The 12,649-nt window shown below is 41.6% G+C and overlaps 2 protein-coding genes across 4 annotated transcripts in view; both read right to left on the bottom strand.

The window, feature by feature from the left end:
* Positions 1–3,394: 3,394 nt before the first annotated feature.
* Positions 3,395–5,860, bottom strand: LOC113170489 (endothelin-2). Its single transcript, XM_026372599.1, has 5 exons — positions 5,745–5,860; positions 5,203–5,359; positions 4,879–4,992; positions 4,046–4,099; positions 3,395–3,950 (listed from the first exon to the last, which is right to left on the bottom strand). The coding sequence occupies exons 1-5, from the start codon at positions 5,800–5,802 to the stop codon at positions 3,875–3,877; spliced, it is 459 nt and encodes a 152-aa protein (XP_026228384.1). The 5' UTR covers positions 5,803–5,860; the 3' UTR covers positions 3,395–3,874.
* Positions 5,861–8,626: 2,766 nt separating this feature from the next.
* The window catches only part of LOC113169035 (HIVEP zinc finger 3), a 35,998-nt gene continuing 31,975 nt past the window's right edge, over positions 8,627–12,649 (bottom strand). For 2 of the 3 annotated variants that reach the window (XM_026370162.1, XM_026370163.1), the window contains exons 6-9: positions 12,066–12,241; positions 11,796–11,897; positions 10,348–11,009; positions 8,627–10,230 (exon numbers count right to left, since the gene is read on the bottom strand). In XM_026370162.1, the coding sequence (XP_026225947.1) occupies positions 9,571–10,230; positions 10,348–11,009; positions 11,796–11,897; positions 12,066–12,241 (1,600 nt within the window). In that variant the 3' untranslated portion in view covers positions 8,627–9,570. The remainder of the gene's footprint in view (positions 10,231–10,347; positions 11,010–11,795; positions 11,898–12,065; positions 12,242–12,649) is intronic. The other variant, XM_026370164.1, reaches the window with a different exon arrangement.

The following is a 12,649-nucleotide window of genomic DNA, read 5'->3' as shown; positions in this document are numbered from 1 at the left end:
TTGGCACATGTGTTGACATGACAACATTTATCTGGGGTGGCATTTTCTTTTATTGTATTCAACAAAACACAAAATATGTCTGGAGGACGCTGACACATGTACAGTATATGTGCAAATGATCATTCATATATACATTTGCCTGTATTCATATGATTACAAACAGATTTATCTGTAGGTTATTCTTTAAACACAGTTCTTAACCAGACTCTTGAAGGTATACTCACCTTTTCTCAGTATGGTATGAGTGCAATAACAATTCCTATTCTGAATAAATAATGGTAATGTGAACCACAGTGTCTTTTAATTAACTATTAAGTCCTTGGAATTGATTATAGTTGATAAAGTTATCATCAAGTATATAAACTAATTAAGCTTTTCTTTGGCTCTCCCATCAGCTGTGACGAGAGCATGAAGGTGACATTCCTCAGGGGGGTGTTGATCTAATTTGAATATTTATTTTTTGATTGCAGTCATAGCTCTTTCACTGTCATCGACTTTATCATCGCTTCCTAAATGTGAGCCTTTGCACTTTGTCCCGTTGGTCATTCCTCTTCAGCTAATTGTGACAAACAACAAGTTCCTACACACGCAGCGTGAGCTCTGTACGGGTTGTTCCCGCGCGCGTTATGTGTTTTGGGATGTTCATACAAACAGGACGAGCAGCTACACAAAGAAACATGATCTTGTGCCCTGGTGGTAAAGAATCATTGTAATGCACGGTAGAGGGTAAAACACACAGGTTGTCTTTGCATGATACAGTAAAGTATTTTAGGAAAAACAGCCCCCTGCATTGTACCAGCACCAGTTGTGTGTGTGTGTGTGTGTGTGTGTGTGTGTGTGAGAGAGAAAGAGAGAGAGAGAAAGTGGCTGAGACACCGGGGTTTTGCTGCTCTGCACATTCTTGGGGAACAGCTGTGAAACGTTTGACATGCTCGAATGCTTGATCTCCTGTTTAACAGCAGATTCCAGTTTCTATTTGAATAAGTTTCTATTTTGCTCAGTGTCTTTTGAGTGGGCAGTTATGAACCATTACAGATACCTGATAGGTTATTTATTATAAGAAACAGTCATGCAGAGACAGGCAACATGTGACTCACGATGCACAGATGGAAGACAAAGTGCTTTTTACAGCTGTTATTTTTACCAGTGATTTTGAAGCAATTAATTTACATCATTAACATATAAACATCATATTCTTTATTTATTCCAGCTCTCCTTCACTCAGTCCATGTGGCTGAAAAGGTGTTTGATAAAGAGGGTTATTTTAAGAGTGGAAGCGTGTTGTCACTGATCTCGATCATTGGCAGCTGGCTGTGACCCAACATAAAGTATTAATGTGAAGCTAATGTGACATGATAATTGTACAGCAAATGTACCTCAGGGGTCTCATGCTGTGAGTGGGATTTGATGGATATAGGTGTGATACAGCATACAAAGTATTTCTCAGTCACACACCACTTTGGGAGCACATGGCAATTAGACCACAGTGACGTCTGATCAGTGAAACATGGATGTGTGGTCATGAAATATTTAAGATCAGCCCCAGATGTTACTGATCCAACATCTGCATGTTATGGGACATTTCTAGGTCAGTGTTTTGTTTCTTAGGTTCACAGAGACAAACACATTTTTTATGTTTTACATCCAACAACTCTCAGCCACCATGTACAAATCTGTGGGTTACACAACACACGTTTTAGAGAACATCTGGACAGCTGCCAGTGTCACTGTCAGGAACCACATGTCCGGCACTGGAAGTAGTAGAGGTCGTAAAACAAGACTATGTTCACGTTACAGTACATCTACAGCCGGTGGTGGATTTCCTCTGGATTATTCATTGAAATATTTCAATCTGAAAGTCAACGTCTACACAGTTAAAAACTATGATTAACAATATGTTTTCACATTTGCTATGAAAGAAAAGGTTGAATCAACTTGTTCTTGTACCTAATAATAAAAATAGTTTTGTTTCATTCAGATGTGATGTGATCACTAGTCTCTGTTGTTCCAGCACCATGGACAGAGTACTGCCACTGAAGTCCAGCAGATTCAATAACACATATCCTCATTTTTGTCATATCAGCTAATCATTGACATACATTTGCATTGTTGTTCTGTTTAGAGGTCTTCCAAAAAAAAAGCCAGTGCCATTGTTACTTGCTGCTGTTGATGGACTGGGACGAAGGAACGCCTGGAGTTAAATGAATGGTCTTTCATCTGTCCCTAGTGACAGCATATGATTTCCTGTGATTGACCAGAGATCAGATCATTTCTCCTGTTTCGTCTTTTGACCCACATGAATGTTGATTGTTGACTGTTTTGCTGTGCAGGTTATAGAGAGTTCAATAGTAAAGAAGAGTATATTGACTATATGTATATATATATGAATGTTCTGATATACACTGATAATATAACAGTAAAGCCAACACTATTTAAACCTATGTTTAAAGGTGAGCTGTTGAAGACGAGTGATATTGGTTTTTAGTATTTCATTAACTGTACCCAGTCAAGTTCTGCCATGCTACTGCGAATGCTTGCAGCCTATTTGTGATACTGTCTGTAATCAGGCTGTGGCTGTGCTCGGGCCTGTTTGAAAAAAAATAGCTGCAGGGGGTCTCTCCCAACAAAAAAAGGTTAAAGGAGAAGCATGATAGGAATGAAGTGAAATGAAGCGGGGAAATCTGCTGAAAACACAGAGATACATTAACTCTCCAGTGTTCTCACTCATCTGTAATCTTTTTATCAGACAGCAAAAGCAGGCGTGTTTGCCACGTCTTTATTCGCTAGATGACGATGAATCATTTGTTGCGCTTGTTTTTTTCATCGGTTCCTGCCCTCAACCGCTGTCTTGCACATTCAGGTGTGTGTGGACAGTTTGTACAGATCAAGCAATCAGAAGGGGCCATGGGGTGACAGGGCCGTTTGTACCTCTCTTTCTCTCTCTCACCCCCTGAGCAAAGTTACAAAATGCTGCATTCTTCCCAGAGATCCTTGTGATAACACCGTCTGTGCTGCCTTTGAACAGCAGGTAAACTTATTATCACTGTGAGCCTTGAATTCCTGGACCATTCATCCATCTCAGGCCTCCTTTTGAAGTCAGAAATGTGTTTGCTTGTCACACAATTGAATCACAAATGCTGCTAAAGAGGATTTATCTCTCCTCAAATTATTCTTCACGCATGGCTCACTTTATCACTTTATTTGCACAGTGTACTTTCCTAAAACAAGCAGAGAAAGGCCTGAATTTAGAAAATCCGGGACAAAAACAAGATATGTGTCAGAGATTTTCTTTGGTTGGGTCTCAGTGCGTCTCCATATTCAAAAACATTGACATATAGGAAAATATACAGGCTTGGTTCAGTTCAACTGTATTTATTCTATATTTTTGCACACAGTAATCGTCCATATAAAAGCATTCAGTGTTCTTCAGCTATCTTCAACATGTGTCCACCAAGTCAAAAGTAATAAAACAATAAAAAAGACCATAAATGCATTTAACTGCATGTATGTGAGAAATTCCTGCACATGGATGTGCAGTATACAGTACATGTCCTTTCCCTCTGGTGTATCCTTCTTTGTCAGTGCTGGCCCAGGCTGTTCCACACTAGACTCGCACATGACCACAGGAACAGCGTTCTCCCATCGTGATACAGTAGTAGCTCCTCTCAGTGCTGATCCTCCACCCCTGGTTTCCATGATGTGTCTGCAGAACACTGTCGTCTTTTCCACCAGGTGCAAACAGACATCTTTGCGGCGCTTCGGCCTTCCTTCATCAGCCACGTCTTTCCGCATTCGTCCTCCTGTCCGGTGTCGTTTGTTCAGGTGCTCTCTGCACTCTTTCTCTCACCACCTCAGTGCTTTAACAGCCACTTGTCTAGTGAACACGCTCCCTCTGAGCTTTGTTTAAATCAGACACATCCCGAGTTTTCTTAGACCTCGTGCTCATGGCTCTGGAGTCAGTGATATAATCAAAATGTCAAAATGTAAGTGAATGTGCAAGAGTTTATGTTTCTTTTTTAATGTATTTTTGTTATTCAAAACTCACCTTAGGATGCTCAGGATGCCAAATTGATGTCTCTTCACAGATGCAATTTCAGAGCTGCACACAAGGAAATACTACAGTTACCAAAATGGCCAGTACATTAGAAATACTCATACCATTGACATTTGCCACTTTAAAGCATTTCAAATGCTTTATTGATACTTCTGAAGTTATGAAAGCAGTAATGAAAGCAGTCAACACGGTTTTATTTTTACATTCTTGATACCTTACGAACTCTTATCTTTACAGCCCCACTAAACGTTTTATATTACTACAAAAATTTTAACTACACCCAACCCTGAGTTATAATTTCTGGAGGGACTTAAGCTCTCACTGTTGAAACATGTCTTGCCAACCTCACATGCCGTCTCCTGTATCCACTGTTTCTAGGTGGCGACATTATTTGTTTGTAATTTCTAGGAAACATGAATTCTTGACCTGGCCTTTTATAGCCTCCAGACTCCTACACGCTTCACTCCTTGGTGCTTGGAGCCAATCAGAAACAAGTGCTGTGAACTTTGTGCACCAGTCGGAGATTATTATACTCCCTCCGGCTTCAGCTGTATTGTTTTGATGACCACACCCTCAAACAAGCAAGACTTATAGAACGGAGCAACAACACATTTAGGCTAATAATAGCATTGCAAGTGAAATGAGATGTTCCATCACTCTGCACCACTCCTTATCTCGCACAATGGGCAATAATACCTGCCTTTACACACTAAGCAACCCCTGATGGAAACACAAATCTCTGGTAAAACACTCCAAAGGGCCTTCAACTGATGCTGGGCAGTCTGGCATTGATTCTGTCTTGAATGCTTGAGTCCCCAACTCACCTATGATGGCAGAAGGTGGCGCAGGATCGATCATTAGGGTTGGCACAGGTGCAGCGACCAAGGGACCTTTTGCATCTGCACGGAGCACCACCTAGACCATAAACTGTTGTCTTACTGCAGAGAGAAAGAGAGAGAGTCAGCACTATGATATAAACACTGCAGACTTTGCTCTTTGATATTTCACGGAGCACAGCTCATTTAACAGTACAATAACAATCACAGCACATCTTCATTTCGCAGACACTAGGCCTCATTCTAACAGTGACGCATTACATAGCAGTATTTACAGTTACTTAATGTCTCTTTGTGTTTATTAATGTTCACCTTGGTGTATTGACCCAGATTATATCCAGGTGGCAGAAGTAATGGCACTCAGAGTCCATTGGGCTGCTGCAGGCACAGCGCTTGCTCCTCACTCTCTGTGTTGCGGCACCATCACTGGCTTCCACTTCCACCTGCTTCATCGCTGGAAGACTCAAAACTTGTCCAAGACAAAAGACAACAAAACTTTTTTTCAGATATGTTATGTCACTGTTTTGTGATAGAAAAGATCAAACCTTTGGTGTCTAAAAAGACCTGAACAGACGGTGAACAGTCTTTTGAATGAATAAATTCCTCAGCTTTGTTATGCTGATGTTATGCTTTAGGTAAAAAATAAAAAAAACTACTTTACTATTATCCTACTATACTACCTCACTCCTAATATTTGTTTCATTAGTAGCAGTTAAGATTCACAAAAATACAAAAGTAAAGCAATTTTCTATCATAACTTAGAAAGTTTTTGTGTCTATGAAAAGATGATATACTGACAATTAAAGTATTCCACATCCCACTAACCGCAATAGGTGGCAAAGAAATACACTTACCATCCTGCATGGAAGCCCCAAGAGTGATGAGCAGAAGGACGCTGGTGTGAGCAGACATAGCTGATAGCAGACGGAGCTCTGCAGAGAGATTACTTTCTGTAGAGCTGTGTTTTTAGTGTGCTGTTACTGCTGTTTGACTGCAGGTGTCTGAGCTCTGTCACTCTCTTTAATCTGCCTCTCCTATGATGTCATGACAAAAGCTCAACCCACAGCTGCTTGCCATGGAGCCACAGTGGATGACCCCCGGGGTGTTTAAACCTGTGACACATTCCAGGACGAGCTGATGCTTTGTAACCCTGCTGTGACGCCGTGTTTGCCTGCTGAGAGCTATTGATGCCGTCGAATGAGGAAATGTCTCTTCCCTCTGGCTATGCGTGAGGTTTTAGGGAGGAGGATGAAAGAGGTGGAGGAAGATGTAAGGGCTGAAGAAGGGTTAAATGGATTACCTTAAATTGTAGAGTAGAGAGATGGAGGTTGTTGGATCCTGATATGAATATGTTCTACACATGACAGAAGGCGACCAAGAGTGGAACAGGAAGATCAGTTTTACTAAGTCAATATTTTACAATATATTCCCAATTACAATTAATTTACAATAAATGTGTTGTTTTATTTACAGCTACATAACTTTTATTATAGGAATCTGTGAATTATTTGTATTTTTGCTGTGATTTGCAATCATACATAGACCTCCGGTGACAAAAAGCATCTTCAATCCAAATTCCCAGCAACTAGCTGGTGAACACTGTGGCTGAATCAGTTATCAGCAAAAGAGCCAGAGCCATGGGCTGGTAGAAGGAGAAACCAGAGGAAAACTCTGGGGATAAAGAAATGTTTCCATGATGGCTGGGGGGAAGGCCCCCTCAGAGATAAGCAGACTGCTCTTTCCTATCCACTGTCCTGTCCCACCCACATGGTGCCCAGCATGCAGGTCAGCCATGCCAGAGTCATGCAGATAGCCAAATGGCAGGCATTACTCAAACAAATACAGTATGTTTAGATCAGTAGTGTGGATGTTATCACCATTCCTGAGCTTCAACGTCAGTGTCAATTTTCTGATGAAATGAACTTTGAGTTGAATATGAAAATGCCATGTGTCATTTTTGCCACTGTAAGCTTGGATAAGTCCAGTAGAAACATGTGAACCACGGTTTGTGGAAAGATAATAGATTAAGGAAAGATTAAGGTGTACTAACAGTTTCAGTTTGTTTTACTCACTCGGTATTTATGAGGGCAGATGAAATGGATTTTCCTACCCATTGATTTGTCACCAACCCTTCAATAAACGGTGTTTACCTAAAGGGGGTTTCAGATACACTTTCACTCAAACCTGACCCTTGAACATGCAGAAAACAGCAGACAGGACTTTTCTTCTGTGCGGTGGGCATGTGCTCAAACAAAGATGTGCCGCTAAATATATGTTGGAAAACATAAAAGCGGATAAGTACTAGTGGAAGAACAGTCATTAAGATGGTTTGATGTAGAATAATACACGCTGAAACACTCGGCCCCTTTGTGTTTACACATCTCACTCGTCTGTTTCTAGACCTTTTCCAGCCAGCTACATCTCTAAAAAACGGATTAGCAAGTAACAGTGAAGGATTCAAGTCAGAGGAAAACCACACTCCAGTGTCTTACGTGTCTCCATCCTAGTAGCAGGTGTTTATTTTTAATTATCGACGTTAACTCCTCAATTGACTCCTGTTGTTGTTGTCAGCATCTGCAGGGTGCTGGGGAGGAGAAATCTTTCACTTCCAAACTATTTATGATATACAGTAGGTTTCTAAAAATACGAGTGCCTCCCTGTGGCTTGTTTTGTAACATTTTCTAAGGAATGTTGAGTCACAGAAAAAAAACAAAATCATCTTTTGGCTCCGTGTCAACACACTTTTATGCTGCGCCTGAGGGAGCTTCATGTAATCCACATCTTGCCATGCTTGTAAATGTCATGCAAAGGACTAGAGAGAAAAGATAAGATGTACTCAGGCGTGGGTTGAAAGTGACAGTTTGCTGTATTTTACTCATTGATATACACCTTAACCTGCATGTGCATGTGAAGCGCTTTAAGCAGGCACACACATGATATGACAATGCAAAATTTAATCTTTGTAGATTCAGACATACCCTTTGGAGTTGATAAACGTGAGAGTCTATATCATAAAAAAGGGTGTTTTTCAGGAAACGGGGTTAAAAAGTGAATGAAGAGTTGACCCACAAGACCAAACATAGCTCCTGGAATTTTAATACATGTTATTTCAGTTCATGGTGATTCAAAGTTGATAAGGTGAATTTCCTTGTGAAGGTGTGTCCCTCCTGTTGACACAAAACCAAAACCATGTTTCTCCATAGTCACATTTAAGAGCACTTTCCATTCACCACATACCAACTGCACAGAAGAGAAAACAATTTAGGGATACCTGTGGGTTGGTGATTTCATTAGGACCTCTAGTGGCGATACTAGAATCCTACAGCTTTTTGGTTGCTCCCACAAGAAAGTCCTGAAAATAAAGCTTGGTGCATATTGTGAAAAATGGTAAAGCTTAGACATGTATATGTGCTTTTAATCATTCATATACTGCAGATAAATAAAAAAAATTAAAGCACATGAAAGAGAGCTACTTCACAATTACAAAGGAACTCTTGATCATTTCAGTCCTCAATCACACCCTAAGCAATACGGTTCTTTGTACTTGGAGAAGGAAATAAATACAAATTTAATAAGTTGAACCCTGTCATAGATGTTTTCTTTGTCCATGTTCCAATTTCACTGCTGATAAGACATGGAAATCATTAATCATGTATGAAACAAGTTGTCCTAAAGCTCTGTAATTCCAGAGAATCACAGTACAAACTAGAGCAAAAAGACGCAACTGTACACATGATGAAAATGGAAGGAAGGCACAACCTCAAAGGAGTCTGGTGCATTTTTTATTTCTTCAATGACTAGAAAGTTTGCTGTGTGTGAAATCTCCAGGGCACTTGATCCTCTGATACCAGCCAAACCCAATCTCTCATCTCTGTCACCAATTTAAGTCACAACAACAACATAATATAAAAAAAAAAAGACACAGATGTAACAAAAAATCCTTTTTCCAAATAACAAAAATAAGAAAAACTTGAAACGATCATTGTCAAGAAATAACAATAAATAAGGAGCACTCTTCCCTGTACAGAGATATATTCAAATCTTAAATCTTCTGTAATAAAAAATAGAACTTCAGTGCATTTTCCTTTCTGCTCCTTCAATATCTCCATGAACTCTTGCTTAACCTGGCATTTTTAAAAAATTGGCCTTTAGAAAAGAAACAATCAAAACACCAAATATTAACCTTCCTGAACAGCACAAAAAAAGCGAATATAAAATTTCACAGCCTTCTCTTTGTCTATCTGTACTGTACATCTCAAAACGCAAACCTGGACTGAAAAGGCACAAGTAACTACAGTTTGAGTAATACTGAACAAAAAATTTGGACGAACAAAAATGGAATTATTTTTGATTAAAGATTTTGGTCATTTACAAATTTATTCATATTCCTTTTATATATATTCAAACAGACATTAAGATTACCAGTATCAATAGAGATACAAGAGGGACGTATTTATATATGTGTGTAATTTATATATAGATTTACAGAAACATTATTTTCACAAAGAAAAAAAAGTGCATTTTTTTTTATAACCAACCTGAATATTGCCAAGAAACAAACATTTAAGTTAACAATAGTATTGAAAACTGTATAAAAACAAAGCAATAAAAAAAAACAAGACTAGTGTAGCAACCAATAAAGCAAAATGGGATGCACGATGCATCAAGGTGTAGACACTATTAAGTGCTCTGGTCTGTTCTGGCTGAGTCTCCTTTAGCTCCTTCCTCCACCAGCACACTACCAGGTGGTGGCTCCTCCCCCTCTGGCCGATGCCCAATCGCACGTGAGTCCACGGGAGCTGCTAAACTAAGGGGTGCTCTTGAACGGTTGTCTCTGACGCAGTGTTCAGTGGTCTCAGTAGCAGACCTGCGGGTGTGGGCGGAGCTATGCAAGCTGCCATATTGCTTTGAGTTTGTGGTATCCAACTCGGGTTTGGAACATGTTAGTGCTGTGCTAAGACTGCACCGCCCAGACTGGCTGGTTCCTGCCGCCTCGTGCTGTGACCACTGGTCTCCAGGAGTCCTAAGCCCTTGAGCTCTGGGGGTCCCGCCCCAGTATGATTCAAACCTGGCCAGTGACGGCCCCTCCATTGGAGGAGATGTTGGGGACGAGGGGGTGGTAGGGTGGGACCTCGGTCTGGCTTGTACCATTTGGATTCCTCCAATGGGGATCATCAGATAGGGGACCCTGGTTTGTTGGGAGTGCATGGGAAGATGGCTGAAGATGTTGTCCGCTGCTTGGTGGCCAGGATAACCCTCACAGGTAGAAAGACGGAAAGCAGGTGGAAACAAGCTGGTCTCTGGCAATGTGGGCCCTTTACTTGCTGTACCACCTTTTTCCTGTAGGGTGAGCAAAGACTTCATCATTACATTTTAAGGACTCAAGATACTGGTTCCTGTCTATTATTCAAAATCTAAATCCCTCTCTGCACAGATCTATTACAAAACAAAACTCACCAGCTTGACAAGACTACCCTTTGTATCTGGACTCTCCCATGGCAAGTATCCGGCGGTCCTGAGCTGTAACCTAAGAGGCGAGGGAGGGGTTCGAGCCTGTGACGTACGGTAGCAGCTGGGTGAAATGGGACGAAGAGGAGAAAGGGGTCTGATGGGAGATGGTCCTCTTTCAGGTGAGGGTGAGACATGTCGGCTGGGTGAGGACAGTTCAGTCCTGGGGGACAGGCTGTGGATAGGTGAGGACAGCTCCAGACGAGGGGAGAGGCTGCGGCTGGGGGAGCAGCTCTCACCGCTAGGAGAGAAGGTTCTTGGCGATGGCTTCCATCCCCGCTGGGAGAACAGCGCTCTCCTGCTGCCTGGTGAGGCGGCCCGTCTGCTCGGCCAAACTCCCCTTGGGGAGCGCTCTTGACCCGGGCTGGGAATGGAGCCTGTGGGCTCGAGGTCATAGGTACCCTGCTTAGAGTGCCTACTGCAGCTGGAATGCCCTCCCGTTGACGAGTGGGTGTCAGATGAACAGGAGGATGGTGGGTCGTCATGGGACGCAGACTCCTCCTCCTCGTCATCTTCGTCATCATTGTCATCATCATCTTCAGACTCCTCCACATTTGAAAACTGATGTTCCTCCTGTTCCTCTGAGCCACACACACGTTCATCACTTCCTGCTGTTTGTGCAGACACAGAACAAAAAACAAAACAAACACGACCTTTAGGTTACGTCTGATTACATCCATGTTGTAGACGTTCTAACTCTGCACTCAATGTGCAAAGTCGTGAGAAAAATCTCCACATGAAACATGAAAACACAGTGACGGAACAATTTTCAGGAACAAGCACAAAGAGTTAGGACAGCACAGTGTATCTTTCTGACAAACCTCACCCACAACCCATCAAACCCACGTTATAAATAGACTGAGGATGAAAAGACCGGAATTTAATTGAATTGCACCATGCCTCTATTCACAAACTATCTCAACAGCCTTGTGAATGGAGAGACGACTTAAATGACGCGTCCTTGGCTGTGATGAGTGTAGCCTGTCAGCAGGAAGGAGGAGGGGTAGTAGAGGAAGGTTAGGGAGGAGATCATGAGGTAGCTGGCTCTGAGGCTATTTTGTGGCTTTGATAGGGAATGGAAGTTTGGATGGGGAAGGGTATTGTGCATTGTCATTGGCCAGGAACACACCCTTGAGAACAACGTATACTTGCCAGATTATCACAACTACATCAGGAGACTGAGGCATGCTCTGTATTGTTCATTTATTTATCTTTTACACTTTTTCATACGTCTTATGCAAGGCCAAAGGGAGGAGAATAGAACATAGTGTTGCATAAGCTGTCGGTGCTGAGCAGCCACAATTCTTCACTAGCAGAAGTTCATCCAGCTGTATGGTAATATTTCTCTATAGTGGAGGGGAAATATGTCAGCTGCCTTCCCGTTTCCTCTTAAGTACCTGTTTCTTCGCTCTCCGGCTCATCCAGTGATGACTCAGATACTCCCATTGCCTGGCATTTTTTCCCATGAGCTTTTGATTTCATGTGTTTGGTAAGGTTTCCTAGGAATCAACAGGAAAAGCATATTACAGTTTCCATTGATTTACACAAATGAGGAAATCTGAACATGGGTCAAGTTAATCAGTTGGAATGAAGTAATTGAAATATTAGTGGTAATTGAAATATTAGTAACAGAAGTACTTAAAGTGACTTGTAAACTGTCCCAGCACCTTTGGTTTTGAAGGCGAAGTTGCAGTGCTTGCAACTGAACGGACGGACATCTGTGTGCGTTCTGATGTGCTTTTTCAGCATGCTGGGCTTCTTACAGCGGATGCCGCACTCTCCACATATGTACTTTCCCCTGCCACGTCCTCGCACATAAACATACTCTTCATTGGACTTATATCTAAGAGAGAGGAGAATAAATTCACATATTTTCATTATTCGTTAAATGCTCATTTGAGTTAAGAATATTTGCCTTTTAGTTGTAATTAATTCTTTAGCAGATGGCTGCTACACCAGCTATGGTCACTAACTTTGTTTGTCTGGTGACTGGTACATTGATTGTTAAAGCTTTAATAATAACAATGACTGTCGATGTGGGTTGGTATGAGGTACAAATGCATACACATGCACACAAGACACACACAAGAGAAAATGGGAAACAAGGCTCTCTTTATGGAGGCGGTTTGGGGAAGCCCCACCAAAACCCCAACATCTCTGAGTCCCTTGGCTAGTCCTTCCACTACTCCCTGGACACACAGAGAACACCAGCTATTCTGCTGCAATCTGGTGGCTGTGCCAACAACAGCAG

The sequence above is a fragment of the Anabas testudineus genome, chromosome 16 (genome assembly GCF_900324465.2).
Source record: "Anabas testudineus chromosome 16, fAnaTes1.2, whole genome shotgun sequence".
Taxonomy (NCBI): domain Eukaryota; kingdom Metazoa; phylum Chordata; class Actinopteri; order Anabantiformes; family Anabantidae; genus Anabas; species Anabas testudineus.
The sequence above is the reverse complement of the archived record's forward strand: the minus strand, read 5'-3'. Positions and strand labels throughout refer to the sequence as shown.